General features: G+C 41.2%; 1 protein-coding gene across 1 annotated transcript in view; it reads left to right on the top strand.

Moving 5' to 3' along the window:
• The first annotated feature begins 796 nt into the window (after positions 1–796).
• Positions 797–20,939, top strand: part of LOC137347929 (protein HEG-like) — a 74,055-nt gene continuing 53,912 nt past the window's right edge. Inside the window, exon 1 of the mRNA XM_068012984.1 lies at positions 797–1,103. Within this exon, the coding sequence (XP_067869085.1) occupies positions 1,010–1,103 (94 nt within the window). The 5' untranslated portion in view covers positions 797–1,009. The remainder of the gene's footprint in view (positions 1,104–20,939) is intronic.

Here is a 20,939-nt window from a genome sequence, read left to right as displayed (position 1 = left end):
GCCAATATTTATCCCTCAAGCAGATTATCTCGTCATCATTGTATTACTGTCTGTGGGAGCTTGCTGTGTGTAAATTGGCTGCTGTGTTTCCTACCCTGTAACAGTGCTACACTTCAAAAAGTACTTCATAGGCTGTTAAGCAGGGACATCCCGCGCCCATGATGTTATGTGCACCTTATGTCCACCAACTTGCACCTTCCACTTAACAGCCCCACCACTCCCCCAGTCTGGCAGTACCGAGGCTAATTGGAGAACCCAAACTGCCACCCAGCTCTGATCGGTCATCTCGAATACAGCCTTGTCAAATACAAATTAAAACTGCTGAAACTTAGATCCTGGAATGGACACACCAACCAAATTCTCAGCTCAGTACAAAACAGCTGGAGATTATTTGTTATAATATGGTTTATGCAAAAACAAAATCCATGCCATTGTAGGAATAATAGATAATGGCAGCAAAGGCAGCAATTTAATCCAGAGGTTCCCATCGCACCATTAGTTAAGGGGTTGCAATGTTTGTAAATCCTGCACTGAATTATTGGCGTGCGTTGTATTATTTCTGACACTTTGTATATACACACAGGTTTGAGATGTTGGTTGCAAAGGAAGATGTGGTGGGGCGAGGTTTGCAAATAAGGTAAGCGAGAGGATACTGACATTGTAGTGGCAAAAGTAGAGACACAATGCTGACTGCATATTGTCAGTTATTCTGTTAACATGAGTCATGTACATCGAGCAGCAGTGGCTGAGTATTTGTGGGCGGTTCGCCTTTAAAGCCAGCGGGAGGGTGGAGTCTCATGCGCTGAAACCGCTACATCTGCTGAAAGTGACCAGAACCCGAGTTTGTTCAACACCTGTACACACTGAGCCTGGCTCCGTGAGGCTGTGTGTCACCCATTCAGCTTCCTGTGGATCTCCGTGAAGGCAAGAAAAACACAGCAGCTGGATAAGGCGCCTGCTACATTTTTTTTTGTGTGTTATTTCTTGTTCAGTCTGAATTGTAACCAGGATGGCGATGATGCACGGCGTCACATTGACTTGCCTCCTTTCTCTTATCTGCTACATTGCAGCTGTAACCGGGAACAGCAACATTACAACCACGGGTAGGTCATGTCAAATGTGTTATATGTCCTCCTTGGGATTTATTGCTCTGGGGGGAGGGGGAGGCTATGCTGAAAAGCAAGAGTTAGAACAAACTTTATTTGAGTTTTTATTTTTTTTAAATTATTTCTCCCCCACACCCCCCCCCCCCCCCCTTTCCGGAGAAACCTGGTTTTTGAAACCAGAATCCGTCAGGCGTAAAGTTTCACTAATCTTCTTACAGTGATTCGTTGCGGTTCGCATAGCAACTGTGCAGTGACTCAAATAACCTCGGGCACTCCAAAGATGTGTCCTCCTGTTTGTCCGAACTCCTGGTCTAACGTGTTTAAATCCCTGCCAAAGCTGTTTGCCATGCAGATTTTTTTTCTCCTCCGTTTTCTTCATTGTCTCAGCAACATTGTAACACAAACGGAAAAAAATGCGCAATGAAGTGGGAGTGACGCCTAATAAATCAGTGGCTTTGGCTTTCAGCGTTTTTATTTTAATGCCACCGTGGAGCCCGGGCAGCCTCCTCCAGAGCAGGCTCTGGTTTCCATTTCCCAAATTAACCCCATTCCCCGTAATTTTATCAGTTCATTCGTAACCAGCCCGTGACTTAAAACTGCCCTTGGTGTTGGGAATCTAGTTTCACGTCTGTTTTGGCAATAAAGTGGCAGTCTGCTTAAAGGGGGCACTGTTGAATGTTTAAAGTGCCCTGGCACTTATCCCTTCGAGGACTGCGCGCTGTGGATCTCCTAAATCAAACGGACAGTTGTGTAAAAATAACTTGAACTGTTGAATGCTAGCAAGCTGTACCCAGCAGTTGTCACTGCTGGCTTAGTACCAATCTCTAGTTCAGGAGCTAAGCAAGTCCGCCTACTTAGTGTTTCACTAATACCAACTTCTTTTTGGGAAGGGAATAATTAAGTTCATTTCAGGAGCATGAGTACTGTCAGTGTGGTAAACCCATGTGGTTCCTGTAATTGATCTGACGTGAGATTGGACTCACTAAATTCACGCACACTACTGCACGCTTGCTTCACCCCTATATGGAGGTTTCTTGGGTGGGGGTGGGAGAAAACAGTTACACATGTATGGAATCTTTTAAACTTGGTCCCAATTTTGATCTCCCTTCAGATAGCTAAACGGAAGGAGTGCCAAACACTGCAGTCCTGCTATGTTTCACTGTTGGATAACTCTGTTCCTGCTTGGTCACCAATGGTACAAGGAGTACACCAAGATTTATTTGAAACTGTGTTGATTGCAACATAACCTACAAATGCCACGGTTGACTTGCTTTTGACTCACTTTGTGACTGGATCAGAACAATTAGACAATTCTAGTGCACTGTAGCAGGAGTGCACTCGATAGAGCATTTATAGTTTTAAAGTTTTAAAGCTCTTTATATTTCTAAAGCTTGTCATTCAAAGCTAGACTTTAATTCTCTTGGAAATTAATGGACCATAGATGAATAGCTGCTTACCTGCTCCAAGATATTGCCCTATTTGTGCTGTTGGCCTAAGTCTGCATTCCACACTGTATGAAGCAAGCTGACATGTTAGCTGGTATTCAGGTTGACTGAGGTTGTTTGCGGTAATTAGGAGGTTTTGTAGTGAGTCGGGAAGCAAGGTGATGAACTGGACATTTAGCTTTTATTTGGGGTAATTTACTTACCCAAAGAATTGATTCTATAAGTTCAGGAAGCAGAATAAGATTTTGAGGTTTCTTTTTGTACTTTTTTAACCTGGTTTTTTAAAGTTTTGTTTTGAAAAGATCCTGATGACTGATGGTGCAGTGCTTGTAACCACTGAGGGACGTGGAACATGGCTATACAGACTGTTGTCCCAGTTACAATGCCTGCTCTTGATCAGGGCAGCCTTGAATCAGTAGAGCTAGCCTCTGCCTCTTTGGGTTGAGTACAGGGAGAAGGACGAAATCCCCTCATGCTGCTGCTAATTGCTATTAAATGAGTCTTAACTGGGAAATATGCATGTCGGGTGAGAATAATATGTGACAAGCTGTCAACACACTTACACGATGCTCATGTGCTAATGGTCACTTAGGTGGGTTCAAAATAAAGTTCAAGTAAAAATATTAGCGTTTTTCTAATTGTGAATTATGATCATATTAAACCTGGACTGCTCAGCACTTGGTGCATGCATTTTTTATTGCTTACTGTAGATAATGCAAGTGCACTCCTTTTAAACCTAGTTTGACACAACATTGGAGTTGCATAACTCTTCCAGAATGCGGGCAGTCTTTTTTTAAATTGTGTTTTAAACAGTGGTAGTGCGTCAGTATGGAGCTCGCTAATTTTTTTTTTTATTCACTCATGGAAGGTGGGCATCACTGGCAAGGCCAGCATTTACGGCCTATCCTTAATGCCATGCAAAATGTTGCACTGTTTCTATCTTTGATCTGAATCAAGTAGTTACATAGGCTGCAATTCCTCCCATCTGTGTTCTATTGAAGGAGTGTTTTAAATAGAAAGATTACTGTAAATGCAAGTTTTGTTTGAAATTCCAAATAGCCCAATTTAAACAACTGACCACCAGAAGTAACTTCAGTAGCTCATACCCATCAATAAGGGGAGGTAGACCCATCATCCATGACTGGTGGTTTCCCTGTCAAAACAGTTATTTTTACTGCTTGAATACCTCATAGTTTAGGTTTTAATGTTTAAAGCCTAGCAGAGCAGCCAAGTGATACATTTACACAAAGTTAAACTCCATTCTGCCAACTGTAATTCTTTCCAGGTAATTATTTTTGTTTTTAAAATCTCTCAGAAATCAAAGCAACTGCTGAAGTTCGTTGATTATCAGTACTTTTACGATCTACTTTTATTTTTTTTAAAAGTTCAGATTCTTTGCTTCGAGATATCTGAATGGTAAACTCCATAAATTGAGAGAGTTGGAAATGGCTGGGACCTGCCATGCTATGGCTCCCACTGATGTGGAGAGATTGTGAACCAGCAGCAGCACACCAAATATTACATGCAGAAAGTTGCACAGAGGCATAGGAGGATGCTGCAGGGAACACTGACTCTGTCTGCTTACTGGCCTCAAGTCGAAACTCTGTCCCTGCCTACCCACTTAACGCACTGTCTTATCTTTCACCCCTGCCAGGAATATTGGCACCATCCTAACTATAAAATGATTGGCTTGAATCTGAGGGGAGCATGGTGGTGGTCAGTTTTTAACGTGGGTACTTTTTGATCATGTCGACGGCTATGATTACTTTGAAATCTGTTTTGGTTAAGAACTGATTTGGGGTCCTGATGGGAAAAAGTGCTAGAATGAGGAGGGCAAACTCTACTCCTCACAGCTGTTAACCAGATCGTACACTTGCTGATGCAATTCCAGTTAAAGGCCTTCATAAGAGAATTTTATGTGAATTTAAAAAGTCCTGTTAGTCTTGGGTTTATACCATTTGAAAGACTGAGCAGTTTGTTCCAGGAAAAATGTAAATCTAGATCCCGTAAACGAAAGGTCAGTCTCCAATTCAGACACTGTTGACACAAGATTTGGTTGCAGAGCACCTCAGTTGGGAGCAACTAATTTGAAGGTTAGGACCTTGTTGAGAGCAGTTGTACATTGGAGTAGCTATCTCTTCCCAGGAGGTAATATTAGTTGCAGAATGCATGTTAACAGCCTTACTACTTCAGTGCTGAGTAATTAAGCTCTTGGGTTCACCTTCGAATCTTAATGATTGAATTACCCCCCCTTTGCCCTCCTTGTTTGTGCGTTTACACCATGTGACTCCTGCTGGCTTGCACTTCAAGGTCCTGCAAATGAAGGTCGAATTTGAAATGAGTTTGGACAGGTGTAGCCTCTAGTACAACCTGATAACAGGTCTTGCAAAATCTGACAAAGAAAAAGAAAGGCTTGCATCTGTACAGTGCTTTTTCATGACCTCAGCACGGCCTAAAGCACTGTACAGGCAGCAAAGTACTTTTAAAGTGTAATCACTGTTGGAACGTAGGAAACGTGGCAGTCAATTTTGTGCATAGAAAGGTCCCACTTTTTTTTTTTAAGTGATGTTGGATGAGGGACAAATATTGGCCAGAGCCCCTGGGAGTAATCCCCCAGCTCCTCTTTGAAATAATGCCATGAGATCCTGAGAGGTACTGGTGGGGTCTTGGCTTAATCTCTCATCTGACACTCCAATAGTGCAGCACTCCCTCGTTACTGCACTAAAATGACAGTCTAAATTTTGCATTCAAGTCTCTGGAGTGGGACTTGAACCCACAACCTTCTGACTCAGAATTCGATACTGTATTGTTCCTGCTATTGTCCCTTTCCTTACAAGCTACTGATATGAATGTGTATATGCATGCACCTGTTGCATTTTTAACATTTTTCTTTGCTTCCATGGACTGCTTCAGTGATCCACAATGCTTGGCTGGCAGGTGACCTAGTATTGTCCTTCCATAATGCAGCTTTTTTTAAAATTCTTGCATTGTTGTGGCATGGCTGGCATTTATTGCCCTTCCTCAGTTGGACTGAGAAGGTGGTGGTGAGCTGCCTCCTTGAAAGAGAGCTGCCATCCATGTGGATACTTGGTAGAAGTATGATACAACTGAGTGGTTTGCTAGGCCACTTCAGAGGGCAGTTAAGAGTCAACTATATTGGTGTATAGTCACATAGAACCAAACTGGGTATGGATGATGAGCTTCCTTCCCTAAATATATGTGAGCCAACTGGGTTTTTACAGCAAACTGACAGCTTTGATTTTTATTGATACCAACTTTATATTTCCAGATTTAAAAAAAAATTCAATTCAAATTCTCAAACTGCTATTTCAACACAAGTTTCAAGATTATTAATCCAGTAACAGGACCACTATACTGCAGTACCAAAAGTTGATTTATTGGACTAGTTGTAGGAGTTGTGTAGATGTTTGTTGCAGCGACTCACCAGGATTAACCAGAACATCTAGCTGAGTTTCCCTACATTTCAGATGCTGATTGCCAATTAAGTCCCTCTGCTCACTTTCCAGTTGGTGTGGGTAAACTGAAATTCCCCCAGCCAGTTTTCTCCCTTCCCCTTCTCTCTGAAGGTGGTGTTGGGGAAATAGTACCTAATTGATGTGAGTTTTGAAGTTGCACATTAGTCAGCTATCAGATTGCAGTGGGGATCAAAGATGTGTCTAATTCTGTTCCCACCTGCATTCTACATAGCTCTGGTCATCGGATAGTGATCAGGAATGGAAATGCTGGCCAATTTCCCTAACACAAGCTGCTTCCATATTATCTATGGGCTGATTTGCCACAAGTTTGCAAAGTGTGGACCTCGAGCAATTATGAATTTACCGGATTTGCAAAAGCCAATGCAAAAGTCGTTATTTTTTTAAACTGGGGTTTCCTGGACGTTGACCTTTGTGAATGTGGCAGACTTGCAATGGGGTTGGCACTCGCTGTGCAGGAGCTACTCCTTGGGAACCCACTGACAACCAGTAGAAAAATAGGTTGAGGGAGATGTTCGTTTTAGCAACTCTACTACTAAGCTTCAGAAAACTGCTAACTTGGCACAAACTGGTTGAGTTTGGGACTTTTCTAATCTCTCTGGTTTAGTGACTGCCTGGATAAAGTCACTTGAGCTGCTGGTAGAGCACCAAGGAGATTTTTTTTTCTATTTTTATAGACACAAAGAAAGGTGATGAGATTGGTAGAGCTAGTTTTGGTCAAAACAAAATTTAGTGTGGTATATTCAAACTTGTGTTGGAATCAGTGCAGTGTATATGGCAATTTAAGCCATGATGTGAGAATGTTGTTTATGCCACAAATGATTTGCAAGCTTCCAGCACTGATATATTTTTTTTAAATTATTGTTTGATCTTGTAATCTAAACAGGAAAAACACGTTTCAGTAGGAGAGTTTTCTACTTAATGCTTGGTTGGCAGATTTTGTGGTTGTGTTAAATCTCCACTTACTGGGGCTGGCTAAAATGTATGTGGGAAAAGATTATAGATAAAGATCTCCCCCTGACTGAGATCAGTATGTACAGTACAGATTGGGAATGAAACCTGGGGCTTTTCTCATTTGTAACTCAGCTACTAACTTGGGCAAATTTGCTGAGCCATCGTAGAAGTAATTCCACATGACCTCAGTCAGTAACAGGCGTTGTATTCTTCAAACAAGTACTCAGTGGCCGTCCTTAACTGAGGAGAGCATCTTTGTTTTTACTGAACAAGTGAATTTGATCCATTGAAGGAATGAACGTTTTAGAACCAGGATGTTCTCTTTTTAATAGGGTGCCTTTTAATACCTGCCTAGGTGAAATGTGTAATAATAGCATCACTCAACTTAATACTTAATACATAACACTCACTAAACATGAGCCGTGGGTTCCAGGTTTTTGCTAATGGCGCAAGAATGGTATAAAATTGGCAATTGTGCAAACAGTGACTTTCTTAACGTGGGGCAGGAAGGAGAAGTAAAGGAGACAAATAAATGATCATAACATCACCAGCCAAGACATTCAAATTAACAGTCATCAAATTGGTATTGCCCTGCTTTAGATGGTTCTATTAGCTTCTGTCTAATAGATTCCTAGCATTGTGTATGATTACCAAGGTCATACTAGAAATGGTAACTGCAAATTCAGAAAGTAACTTTGTTTCCCTCTACTCAGAATAATCTGCCACAATGTCGGGATCTCTGTCACATACTTAATCTGGGATGCATGAATATAGTCTATTGATAACCTTTGAACTTTGCAGGAAGCAAGGCTGATAGTACATTTCTCATTCTTTTTGATGTGTATATGTAGTAAAGAGGCAGTACTATAATCCTGAAATAAAAATAAAAATGCTGGAAATGTGCAGGTGGATCAGCATCTGAAAGAGAACCCTAATAAAAAAAAAAGTAGAATACTGAAGAAGCTGGGAAGTCAGCTGAGGCTCAGTCGGCAGCACTCTTGCCTGTGAGTGACAAGGTTGTGGTTTCATGTCGCACTCCAGGATCTGAGCACAAAAATCTAGGCAGTGCAGTAATGAGGGAGTGCTCCACTGTGAAGTACCATCTTTTGGATGAGAAGTTAAACCGAGGCCCCATCTGCAGTCAGCTGGATGTAAAAGATCCCCTGGCACTATTTCGAAGACGAACCAGGGGAGTTATTCCTGGTGTCCTGGCCAATATTTATCCCTCAAGCAACATCTCTCAAACAGATTATCTGGTCATTATATTGCAGTTTGTGTGAGCTTGCTGTCAGTAAATTGGCTCCTGCATTTGCTACAGTACAACAGTGACTACACTTCAAAAAAGAAACTTCATTGGCTGTAACGTGCTTTGGGACGTCTGGTGGTCGTGGAAGGTTACTACAAATGCAAGTCTGTCTGGTTTCTAAAAAGAAAAATTGCTGGAAACACTCAGCAGGTCTTGCAGCATCTGTGGAGAAACGGGAGTTAACGTTTCAGGTTGATGACCTTTCTTCAGATGCTGGCGCTGTTCCTCTCTCCACAGATGCGGCCTGACCTGCGGAGTACTTCCAGCATTTTCTGTTTATTTCTGAAAGAGAATGTTCAGTTCACACTCCATTTACTTGGGGTGTGGCTGAATCCGACGGACCTGCTGTGCTTTTTGGAAACATTATGGATGTGAAGTACACTTTCAACTGTGAGCATGATAGAATTTGCTTTTGTATTTGTGTAAACCCATAGTTCCCTTATCTTTCGAGAAACAAGTCTCTATTTTTCCTATAAATTTTCTGAAGCTTGACAGTACAAAGAATCACAAACATGGACCAGTGGGAATGGGAATTGGAGGTAGGGGGAGGGATTGGTGGGGGGGGGGGTGGAAGAGAATTCCTTGAAAATGTTAGCAAATAGCAAATTAAAAAGAACAAATGCATTTAATGTGATCTGATCTCTCTTTTTTTGCAGTGCTGTTTATTTTTTGCCCTTCCCTTTTCCAAACATACCTTTTGACACACCTAAAGTTGGAACAGACTGTCCTTGTCTTCCATTGAATCATTGTTTAGCTGCTCATGCAGTTCCTATAGTGTAAATATGATGTAATTTTAAAATAACTTTAGGCGTTACCAGGCTTGAAAAGTTTTGCATGCTGGTCAACAGACTGAGAAACAAAAGGTATCACGATGCCAGTATGGGCAATGAGGGAAATAATAGGCAATAGAGAGGTTTTTTGTCCAGTCGATAATCTATAATCTTGTCCCCTTTTCTCCTGGAACTGTTGATATTCTGCGATCTGGTGCTGTACAACACCTCACACATGGGTGCTCTTCATACATGAGCCTCAGTTGAGATCTGCCAACTCTGTAAATCCCAGCAATTAACACAAGGAAGTTTTCCTCCCTAATCTATGTGGGGGACAGTAGCATAGCGGCAATGTTACTGGACTAGTAATCCAGAGGCCCAGACTAATGCTTCAGGGACCCGAGTTCAAATCCCACCACAGCAGCTGGGGGAATTTAAATTCAATTAATTAATGATCATGAAACTATCAGATTGTCGTAAAAAAAACCCATCTGGTTCACTAATGTCCTTCAGGGAGGGAAATCTGCCATCCTTGCCCAGTCTGGACAACATGTGACTCCAGACCCACAGCAATGTGGTTCACTCTTAACTGCCCTCTGAAATCGCCTAGCAAGCCACTCGGCTGTACCAGACCACTACAGAAAAGTTGAAAATAAAACTGGACAGACCACCCGGCATCAACCGAGGCACTGGAAGTGAAAAAGGTGCACCCTGCCCAGTTGACCCTGCAAAGTTGTTGTCACTAACATTGGGGGAAATTGGGAGAGCTGTCCCACAGACTAAGTCAAGCAACAGCCTGACATAGTTATACTTTCCTGTATTACAACAGTGACGACACTTCAAAAGTACTTCATTGGCTGTAAAGTGCTTTGAAATGTCCGGTGGTCATGAAAGGTCCTATATAAATGTAAGTCTTTTGTTTCTTTCTTTACTTACTGAATCATACCTTACATCCAGACTCCTCCATCATCCCTGGGTTTGTCCTATCCCGCTGACAGAGGTGGCAACACAGTGGTATACAGTCAGGAGGGAGTGGCACTGGGAGTTGTCTGGACCCCATGAAGTTTCATGGCATCAGGAAAAACCATGGGCAAGGAAACCTCCTATTGATTATCACCTACTGTGCTCTCTCATCCGATGAAATCAATTATTCTTCATGTTGAACACCATTTGGAAGAAGCATTGAGGGTGGCAAGGGCATAGAATGTACTCTGGGTGGGGGATCTCAATGTCTATCAACAAGATTGGCTCAGTAGTACCCAAAGAAGGGGCATTTCCATTAATGCAATTCCATGCACTTTGAACATTTCAATAACTCCTTCTCAATTAGTTCAAAAATCAGTTCTGCTTTTACAGGTTATATTGTTGCCAATTCCCAAAATAACTTCTGTTTATTTAACAAAATGGGAATCTCACTAAATGTGTTCTGATTATTGCTTGTATTGTCTTTTCAAGTGAACAACAATCATGAATGTCCTTGACTAAATTAACTTTTGAGAGCTGATTAAATAAATATGTGCAACCAGAATGCAGCCTTGCTCACCAGCTATGAATATTGGAAGATCAAGCACATTCTGCCTATCATTTATTCATGTGGGGCCAGTGGGTGAAGCTGCACACTAGTGAAGTGCATTCTTAAGATTAGACCTTTTAAGTGTCCGACTATTTTATCTGTCTGTCTCTCTGCCTTATCTGTCTTTATACAACTGCTATGCAAAGCCCTGGTTAGACTACACCTGGAGTACTGAGAGCAGTTCTGTATACCACACTTTGAAGTATATACTAGCCTTGGATGTAGCATTAGATTTACCAGAATGATAGCTGGACTCAGGATTAAATGACAAGGAAATAGGAACGTAGGAAGATAGGTACAGGAGTCGGCCATTCAGCCCCTCGAGCCTGTCCCGCCATTCAATGAGATCATGGCTGATCCGCAGCCTGCCTTTGGCCCATATCCCTTAATATCTTTGCTGAACAAAAAACTATCTCAGATTTAAAATTAGCAACTGTTCTAGCTTCAACTGCTGTTTGTGGGAGAGAGAGTTCCAAACCTCTACCACCCTTTTGAGTGAAGAAGTGCTTCCTAACATCTCTCCTGAACAGTCTGCTCCTAGCTTTTAGACTATGCCCCCTAGTTTTAGAATCTCCAACTATTTCCACTCGTTGATCTTTATCTAGCCTGTCTTTTCCTGTTAATATCTTGAAGACTTCAATTAGATCACCCCTTAACCTTCTAAATTCTAGCAAAAACAAGCCTAATTTGTGTAATCTGTCCTCTTAATTTAACCCCTGTAGTCCAGGTATCATTCTTGTAAACCTACGTTGCACTCCCTCCAAGGCCAATATATCCTTCCTAAGGTGTGGTGCCCAGAACTGCTCACAGTACTCCGAGTGGGGTCTAACCAGGGTTTTGTACAGCTACATAAATAAGCATAGTATTCCCTGGAATCTAGGTGAAGGGGTGATTTGATCAAAGTTTTCAAGATATTAAAGCAGAAGAGATGGGGTCAATAGAAACTTTTTCTGGTTGGGAAGTGTAGAATTATGGAACATAGTCTAAAAATTGGAGCAAGATCTTACAGGAGGAGAGTTTTGAAATGCTTTTACCTGCAAAAAAGGGTATTAGAAGTTTGGAACTCCCACAAATGACAGTCAGTGCTAGGTCAATTGTAAATTTTAAATCTGAGATTGTTATCCAAAGATATATGGAGTTAGATCACAGATCAACCATGAGCTCATTGAACAGTGGAACAGGCTCAAGGGGCTCCGTGACCTCCTGTTCCTATATTTCTGCTTCAAACTGAAGTCAATTTTACACTCTCTATGTAGTGTCTATAGTATTAGTGTGGAGATATCAAAACAGTGAAAACATAATGCCAAAGTACACCTGGCCTTTAAATATAAAACTTGTAGAAACTTGTCATCCATGTTAACTACCCCTCCTTTCTGAGCCTTGGCCCATTATTCTTTCCCTTGCTGTTTTGAAGACTTTTGTACTTCATGTTGTGGTAGAAGTCAGTGATAGTTCAGCCATGTCTTTGGTCCATGATTTTTCTGTTGTTGCTGCTTTTATTATGCTTACCACTACACTCCTAAAATCAGAACATTGGTATTGAAACTCCCTTTTCCCCTTTGATTTAAAATATTCTTTGAAGAATCACAAGTTACCAAAGAACTGAGATGACCCTGATGTGAGAAATGGTAATAACTTAAATCTTTTACAAATCCTAATTTTTAAAAAAATAAACCCCAAGAATAAACAGCTGGTGCTATTGACATTTTCATATCATTGAACACAGTGATTTGGATTGTTGCATTTCGTGTCAGAACTCACTAACCATATAAATATTTCAAACAGGGATGTCATCTCTTTTTTTAAATGCGTTACTTTAACCTTAATTTGTGGAACATAAGAGTCTGCACAAAATGATTCAAAATTATGTGGGGAAACATCATGAAAGTTGAACAAATTTAAATGTGCAATATTCCACAAAAATCACAGGTAGTGACATGAGAAATGCAATGCTGACTACAATGGCTGAGGGCACTTCTAGTATACTCATAGAAAAATGTTCCCTATGATTCTGTTGCTGCGATGAGTTGCATCTTTAACAATCTCCATGAAACCATGTACCTTTTTTGAACATCACTTAACTACAACAAAAACTTGCATTAAAATGTCCCAAGGTGCTTCACAGGAGTGATTGTCAAACAAAATGTGACAAAATTCTGGTTTTATTTTGTGAATTGGAATGAGCTCCAATAATAATTCCAACTGAAAAACTGTGTATACAATCACAGATCCTATTTTGGCCCCAGGTGAAGTAAGGTACTTAATGGATCAATAGTTCACAATGTGCATGCCTGCTCATTCACTGTTGTAGTTCTGAAGAGTTTTTTTTTGAAGTAGTACATAACTAGTTGGTGCAACATGATCAATACTTATTCAATGAGTACTCTTTTTGTTTTAAGACCAGTGGCCTTTCAAGTCCATATTTTTCTTCTGTTCTGTTTGCTAGAAGCCCTGTCCACCCCATAAGGCAGGTGTAAAAGATCCCATCACGTTATTTGAAGAAGAGCAGGAGAGTTCTCCCCAGTATTTACCCCTTGACCAAAACCCAGATTATATAGTCACTATCTCATTGCTGTTTGTGGGACCTCGCTGTGTGCAAATTTGCTGCCATGTTTCCTTTCATTACATCAGTGACTATGTTTCAAAATTAATTGGCTGTAAAGCAGTTTTGGGACATCCTGACATCTTGAACATTTACATCAAAGCAAATTTGTCCATTCATTGCCTTAGTATAATTTAGAATGCATCGTTTCAAGGCCAACTCAAAAGAACAGCAAAGATGGCAAATAACCCAGTGTAAAAATGAAAGGTAATCCTATTGTAGAGTTCAGTTAATATTTTATCCTATATAGGCTTGCACGCATTTTCTATCTAGAATAATGAGGTCACTGTGCAATTGCTATATTTGAAACTCCAAAGATGCATGAAGTAGGAGTTAATGGAGGTACCATCTTTGGAATTCAGTTAATGTAAATATCTCAACCTTTTTAAGTCCTTGAATATGGAGCTCTATCAGTTCTTTTTCCTCTGTGGCTTCCCATTTGGGCGGTGACCTTGATACATAACCAATTTGAGCTATTAACTTTTATCTATTTACATAAACAGTACTTGGCAGTGATGCATGTTTACATTGCTTATATGCCAGGCCCACACTGGGTAGAATTTCTATCCTTTGGGAGGGATGTTATGGTTCTCTTTCTGTGGGATACAGAGCTGGTTGATTCGATTCTTTTCGTTTTAAAGGTTTCCAGCTTTCTCGTTTTTTGTTTCTCGTTTCTCCCCAACCCGAAGTGTACTATTGTGATTTAATCCTGAGTCATATGGATCATTGACTATCCCAAGTTCAATCTGTGGCTTTAATGTGGTCAATCTAATGAAAAATTGTCCCTTGTGCTTTAAAAGAAACACAAGTCCTCTTCCCAAAGGATCCTCCGCCTGTAAACAGCCACTGTCCCCCAAGATCTCGCTCTTCTGCCGTCACGACTGCAAATTGGCTGGTGCTGATGTTGGCTATGGCTTGTAACCCTGACAATTGGAGCCTTGCCTGGGATGACCACCGTTGGAGGTCTCAAATGACCTGCTATCCTAAGGTGTTGAGGACGGGATAAAGCTATGTTGCAGTGTCTCTAGTTGAATAGCCTGCTAACACTTTGTCTCAGCCCTATTGTAAAGAATGGTCACTCAATGAATGTTCAGAAGGCTGAAGGTGCTAGTGGAATAGAGGAAAATTTGGAAGGGAAGTGGAAACTTTCTCGGGTCCAAAACTTCATTTTAATCAGAAAAGTTGAAACCCCAACACCAATAAGCACAAATTTCCATGGGTGTGCATTACTCAGGTTTAATGGTTTCTCTGCATTGTACTTGTAAGTGCAAAACAAAAATGAGCGTTGACTGTGTATCATGGGGCTGTTCAACCATTAAGCAGAAGATGACTAATGAAAGTACATCATTATTCTTACTGAGTCAATGCCATAATATTTAACTTGAGAATAAGCATTCCGTTCTGGAATCCAATCTGTCACAAAGCATTCAACTTAATTAAACTGAAGGTTATCATTACTGTTAACTGCTTGGAGGCTGATTAAAAATGACTGAGTTAGTTTTACGTGCTTTGTTTCACATTACACATTTATTTTCAAACTTTGCCACCATTTTCATTCTGCACTTCCACCATAGCTGACCCAATATAAATGGGTGAACCTTGAGGGTTCAAAGCAGGAATGACTAACTGTTCAAAGCTAGAGTTGGAAGATGATTATATCTGGGAAGTGTAACGGCCCTTATTGCAGCTCATGTTCTAGGAGAGCAATGCCAAAAGCTCCACAAAGATTGGGTCATTTACTTCAGAAAGCTGACACACACACAGTTCAGCAGCGTTCCATAAATGCTTGTGTGGCACAACGTGTGTGTGATAGATTCCGTAGAGGAGAGATGAATTCCAGATCAATAACTAAAATGCTTCCCACCCATTTGTCTTCCTCACCTCATCTTTCAATGAGTCATGCAATCCATAATGAAACAGGGGGAAAACAGTTTATGCTTTTAAAGAAGGGGCATTAAAATCAAAACTTCGGACAAGTTTCATTTCATTCCACGAATCTACTTGACATCTCAAGTTTTAGTCTTCGGGTTGTTAAGCCTGAAGCCCCACAATTCTTTATCAGCAAGAAGGTTTTTGAAGCTAAAATCATATTAATCTTGATCCATAGTGAAGTCACTGAGGCTTACTCACCGTGATGTTTGTCTGGTATTGTCATCTGTTACTTCCTGCTCTTCAGAAAAGGGAAGTCCCACATTTGAATACTTGAGGGTTGATTTGTAGCCCTTTCCTACCAGCAGCAACCAGGCAGACAGTTGAAATGGCATGTGGGACATACCCACATTGATCTAATTGCTTTCCCACCCGTTTGATGTTAACCTGCTCCTCTGAGCAGGTAAGGGGGGCTCATTTGAAGCTAGCAGGGTCCTTTTTTAAATATGCTGATTGGATTCCAATGACTTTAACAGGGCTCAATTGCCAATTTAATTGGACGCCTGTGTGGGGCAGCCATTGTGGATTCTTTCCATACCAACCTGACAGCAAGTGGATCTAGGGCCAGAAGGCTATGGAACACTCGCTTACCTGAGCGCTAGAGATCATACCTTCAGCTTCCAGTGGCAGTCTCCTGTCGCTTAAAATCCTGATACCAGTCAGCAACCACTTCCTGTCGAGCACAGGCAGGGGTCTGATCGGAAATCTGTGGAGATTAGGAGTTAAAATTTCCCATACTTTGCAAGGAAGGTCTGGCTGGTTTGCCGCTTGCCTCCGCCCTCTGCCTGCACAAATCCCACCATGTTTAAATCATTTAACTGATCTCACTCAAATGCTTGCAAACTGCTGATTCCGCACTCTATTGAGCACCTATCCCAATTTCTGGAAAAAGCTGCCTCGACAGAAAATGAATGCAGTGCATATAATTGATGTGATCACCTGATTAAACAGCTACAGTACCACAACATTCAAAGGTTAAAGAGCTGCACCTGAATAATAGTTATATATGCATTTGAAGCATGTTCTAGAGACCAATGATGCTTTCACTGTGTATGGGTAAGATGTGCAAGGAAAACTGATTACCTGAGTACCCAGGAAATGAGAGAAAATGTGTACCACGGTATGACAACTGAACAAAAATCACCACTATTAAACATTGGCAAATCACTTGGAATTCTGGATACCATTTTAAAATGATTACAGTTGCCCATATTGTCAGTCACTGATTTGAGTCTCAAAATGGTGCGTCAAAAAATCCCTAAAAGGAACTATCGATGGGGAAGCAGACGTTGCCATTAAGGCCATTAGAAGGGAACAGCACAGACTAGTTCAGATCATAACCTGGGCTGCTTTAGAACAGAAAGAGAATGATTAGGGAACTTATTCAGAAGCATTGCCAACTGAGTGGGATCCCAGCACTGAGATTCAATGGCAGTACCACATTATAGAAAGCACCTCTGTTTAGTTAAAACTTATTCAATGTAAAAATGCTCTCACCTATATATCAGGTCATGCATTCTTTTTTAAATTCAATTTAGAAGAAGACACTAATTACAGTAGAGCTGTGATGGATTTTTTTTTACACAAGTTTGTACAGTTTAGCCTTGGGTCACCAACTTCTGAAACTTTTTTTTTTCCCCCTTCAAGTTTGCTTTCCTTAATGTTAATAGTAGCAAATTGAGATGAATCTTTTCTGTTTGCAACTATAAACAATTTGCAAAATCACTTGAAACATACAAGATCCAGAGGGGTCTTGACAGGGTGGATGTGGAAAGGATGTTTCTCCCTCGTGGGAGAATCTAGAACTAATTAGAATTAAAAATAAGGTGTCGCCCATTTAAGACAGAGATGAGGAGAAATTTTTTCTCAGGGTTGTGAGTCTTTGGAATTCTCTTCCTTAAAAGGCGGTGGAAGGTGGAGGTAGATAGATTCTTGATGAGCAAAGGGGTGGAAGGTTATCGGGTAGGTGGAAATGTGGAGTAATCAGTTCAGCCATGAACTTATTGAATGGCGGAGCAGGCTCGAAGGGCTGAGTGGTCTACTCCTGCTCCTAATTCGTATGTTCGTATCTTGAGTGTATCTTGGGGACTGGATGTCACGTGGTGATCTCTGGAACTCCAATGTAAACTGGTTCTCCAGTTATGGGAATCTATTCATTTTTGAAGTGAATTTGGACAGTTTCAGAAATGCATTTGTTTCAATCGTGGAAGTAGCACTTGAGAAGTGGAAGTTACACCCGACTGTAGAGCTGAGTAACACGACATGATGATGGCTGGATGCCAAAGATAGAGCTTGTTTCAAAGCACTGATATCCTTTACTTAATATCCAGGCTTGGGCTGATAAGTGGCAAGTAACATGCGCGCCACACAAGTGTCAGGCAATGACCATCTCCAACAAGAGAGAATCTAGCCATCTCCCCTTGACATTCAATGGCATTACCATCACTGAATCCCCCACTATCAACATCCTAGGGGCTACCCATGACCAGAAACTGAACTGGAGTAGCCATATAAATACAGTGGCTACAAGCGCAGGTCAGAGGCTAGGAATCCTACGGCGAGTAACTCATCTCCTGACTCCCCAAAGCCTGTCCACCATCTACAAGGCACAAATCAGAAGTGTGATGGAATACTCTCCACTTGCCTGGATGGGTGCAGCTCCAACAACACTTAAGAAGCTCAATACCATCCAGGACAAAGCAAGCCCACTTGATTGGCACCCTATCTACAAACATTCACTCCCTCCACCACCGACGCACAGTGGCAGCAGTGTGTACCATCTACAAGATGCACTGCAGCAACGCACCAAGGCTCCTTAGACAGCACCTTCCAAACCCGCGACCTCTACCAACTAGAAGGACAAGGGCAGCAAATGCATGGAAACACCACCACCTGCAAGTTCCCCTCCAAGACACACACCATCCTGACTTGGAACTATATCACCGTCCCTTCACTGTCGTTAGGTCAAAATCCTGGAACTCCCTTCCTAACAGCACTGTGGGTGTACCTACCTCACATGGACTGCAGCGGTTCAAGAAGGCAGCTCACCACCACCTTCTCGAGGCCAATTCGGGATGGGCAATAAATGGTGGCCTGGCCACTGACGCCCATGTCCAATGAATGAATGAATTAAAAAAAAAAAAATTGCTTCAAAGTCTTTCATAGAAAGCATTCATTTAATTTAAAATATAGTTGACCATATTTTTATTAGGGCAAAGTAGTGACTAAAATTGCTCTTGTGCTGTTGCCCATATCTTGGGAGAGTGACGTAAGTGCACTCCCAATCCATTTATTTCCATATCGTGTAGCTGATTTCTATGCCATCAAGCATGCTCAGAATGACCCATGAACTTTTGGCTGGCAGGAATGTGTGTAGTAGTGGTGCCGCGCATCAAGAAATATGATTATGATGTCCAAACATGGGCTGGGAGCTATTTGTGCCATTGTGAATACTTATTGCACTTCAGGGGCTAATTAGACTGGAAGGAGCGAGAAGACCCAGTAAGCTTGAGTAATCTAGTAAAGTTCCAACATAAAGGCAGTATTGGAGTCAATACATACTTGTGATTGTCAGGGATGACCAAGAACCCAAGATCTTTTGAAGTTTGGTGCTTTTTAAACGATAATTCAGTGCATGAAAATGGCAGAAGCTCTTGGCTTAAGCAGTTACAGCAGTCTGGTTGGCCACATTGTGGATCTAGTGGGCAAACTCGTAATAGCCTTGGCCGCATAAAACCTGGAATCCTGGAACCAATTTTATAGTTTATAGTACTTGTATTGAATTAGGATATGTGACTGTTTTGCCACTACTTACAAATGCTTTTGGCAGGCATCCAGGTTTTTATAAATGGATAGCTAATTTACAGTACCAGTGGAAAGAAAGGAAGAAAGAATGGTGTCAAACATTCTAGATAAAGTAGTGTAGTAGATTTGTGTGTACAAGTTACCTTGGAAACCAAAATGTTTGTAGTGACTAGGCAAGCCGAGTGAAAGAACAGTTCAGTTTCACAACTGGATCCAAGGAATACAGCTTGTAATGTGAAAAGGAATTTGTGCATGTGTGTATGGTGTGAATCTTGAAAGTGACCTGAGATTTAGCATTCTGACAGCCTAAGGGCATTACTGCAGTTTGTCATGTTCTGTAATGTGTGAGGCAATAGTTTTTTTTTAACCTTGTTGACGCCAATCTACAGTCAGTATTTTGTCTATATTTTTGGTGTGATGGGCAAAGACTTCCCTATTTTATTGGGACAAACCATCCTGTGCTGATGGTTGATGGAAATAAATCCTTTTATAGATGTGTGTTCCGTTATATTTCTGTTCTTTCTTGACCTCCTTTCCCCCCCCCCCCCAATCCCTTCGTCCTTATTGCTATGGATTGTTTCTGTGGATTAAGAGGATAACATAAGTTGTGGATTTCCCCACTTTGCAACCATTGCTTTGTAGCTTAATGACCAGCATGCATTCCAATATTGCTTCAACACACAATGGGACCTTCCACCAATCGTGAAGCATTTATTCTTCATGTGATGGGCAAATAGCTCATACCTGAGTCTTCACAGTTCATGGTAAACCACAGAAACTAACCTATCACTTGTGTGGCCACACTGAAGGAGTAATGTAATTTCAATAACTAGCCAATGTTGTCACCATCCTTGCTCAATGAATTGGTATCGAAAAACATTGCACTTGACCAAATACATTTTAATGTAGTGTCAATACACTTGCATAATAAATCATTACCTCAAATTGTAACCACTGTTATCACTTGGATTTCACTCTTGTGTAACGCAGCTGTAAGCGTGCTGTTCAGCCACTGCCTTGGTCTGAAGGCCAAAAACTGCATTTGTATAGTAGTAGTTGAGTGTCAGTCTTGGCCTTGGCTCAGTGGTAGCTATTTCACCTTGGAGTCAGCAGGTTGTGGGTTGAGGTCCCATTTCAGAAACTGGAGTATATAATCTAGGCTGATGTAATGCAGCACTGATGGAGTGCTACACCGTCAGAGGTGCCCTCTTCCAGATGAAGTGTTAAACCGAGGCCCAGCGGTCCTCTGGTAGGTGAAAAAGATCCAAAGGTGCTATTGGAAGGGCAGGGGAGATCTTTCTGCTGTCCTAGCCAATGTTATTCCTCAACCAACATCACTGAAACACATTATCTGGTTATTAACACATTGCTCTTTGTGGATCCATGCTGTGTGCTGATTGTTGCAAAGTAGGAAATACTCTGCCAATGACTACACTTCACTTCAAAAAGTAATTAATTGGCTTTAAGGCACTCTTGAACATCCTGAGTTGCGAAAGCCATTATATACAGTCCTTCCTTTCATAGTGGATGTCGTTTTTAAAACAAAAATCAGTAAAAATGTTAACTGAAGGTAGTTGAACCTTATACAGTTTTTCAGGTCAGTGTTTTCAGTTTGGTGTTTAGAGTCTATTGCTGGATATAAATTGCTGTGTAAAACTTGTGAAGAGTACAAGATGGTGCCTGAGACTTTCTGCTCAGTGCAACATCCTGAACCATGGTCTATAAGGATTCATAATTATATTAGAGGGATACTGCTGCTTTGGTGGAATGTCTTGCAAGATTTCTTTTTACCTCTCTGCTTAGATACCTGCTAATGCCATTATAATGCTTTTCTTTTCTTTTGGTCTGTTTCTACCTAACGTCATAGGGACAGAATCTTCAAAGAAAGTCCTTGAGTTGATACAGGAAGTCAAAAATGCTGGTTTCCAAAGCTCATTTGTTTAATTTTCACCTTTT

This window comes from Heterodontus francisci, chromosome 33 (genome assembly GCF_036365525.1).
Source record: "Heterodontus francisci isolate sHetFra1 chromosome 33, sHetFra1.hap1, whole genome shotgun sequence".
In the NCBI taxonomy this organism is placed as follows: Eukaryota; Metazoa; Chordata; class Chondrichthyes; order Heterodontiformes; family Heterodontidae; genus Heterodontus; species Heterodontus francisci.
The sequence above is the reverse complement of the archived record's forward strand: the minus strand, read 5'-3'. Positions and strand labels throughout refer to the sequence as shown.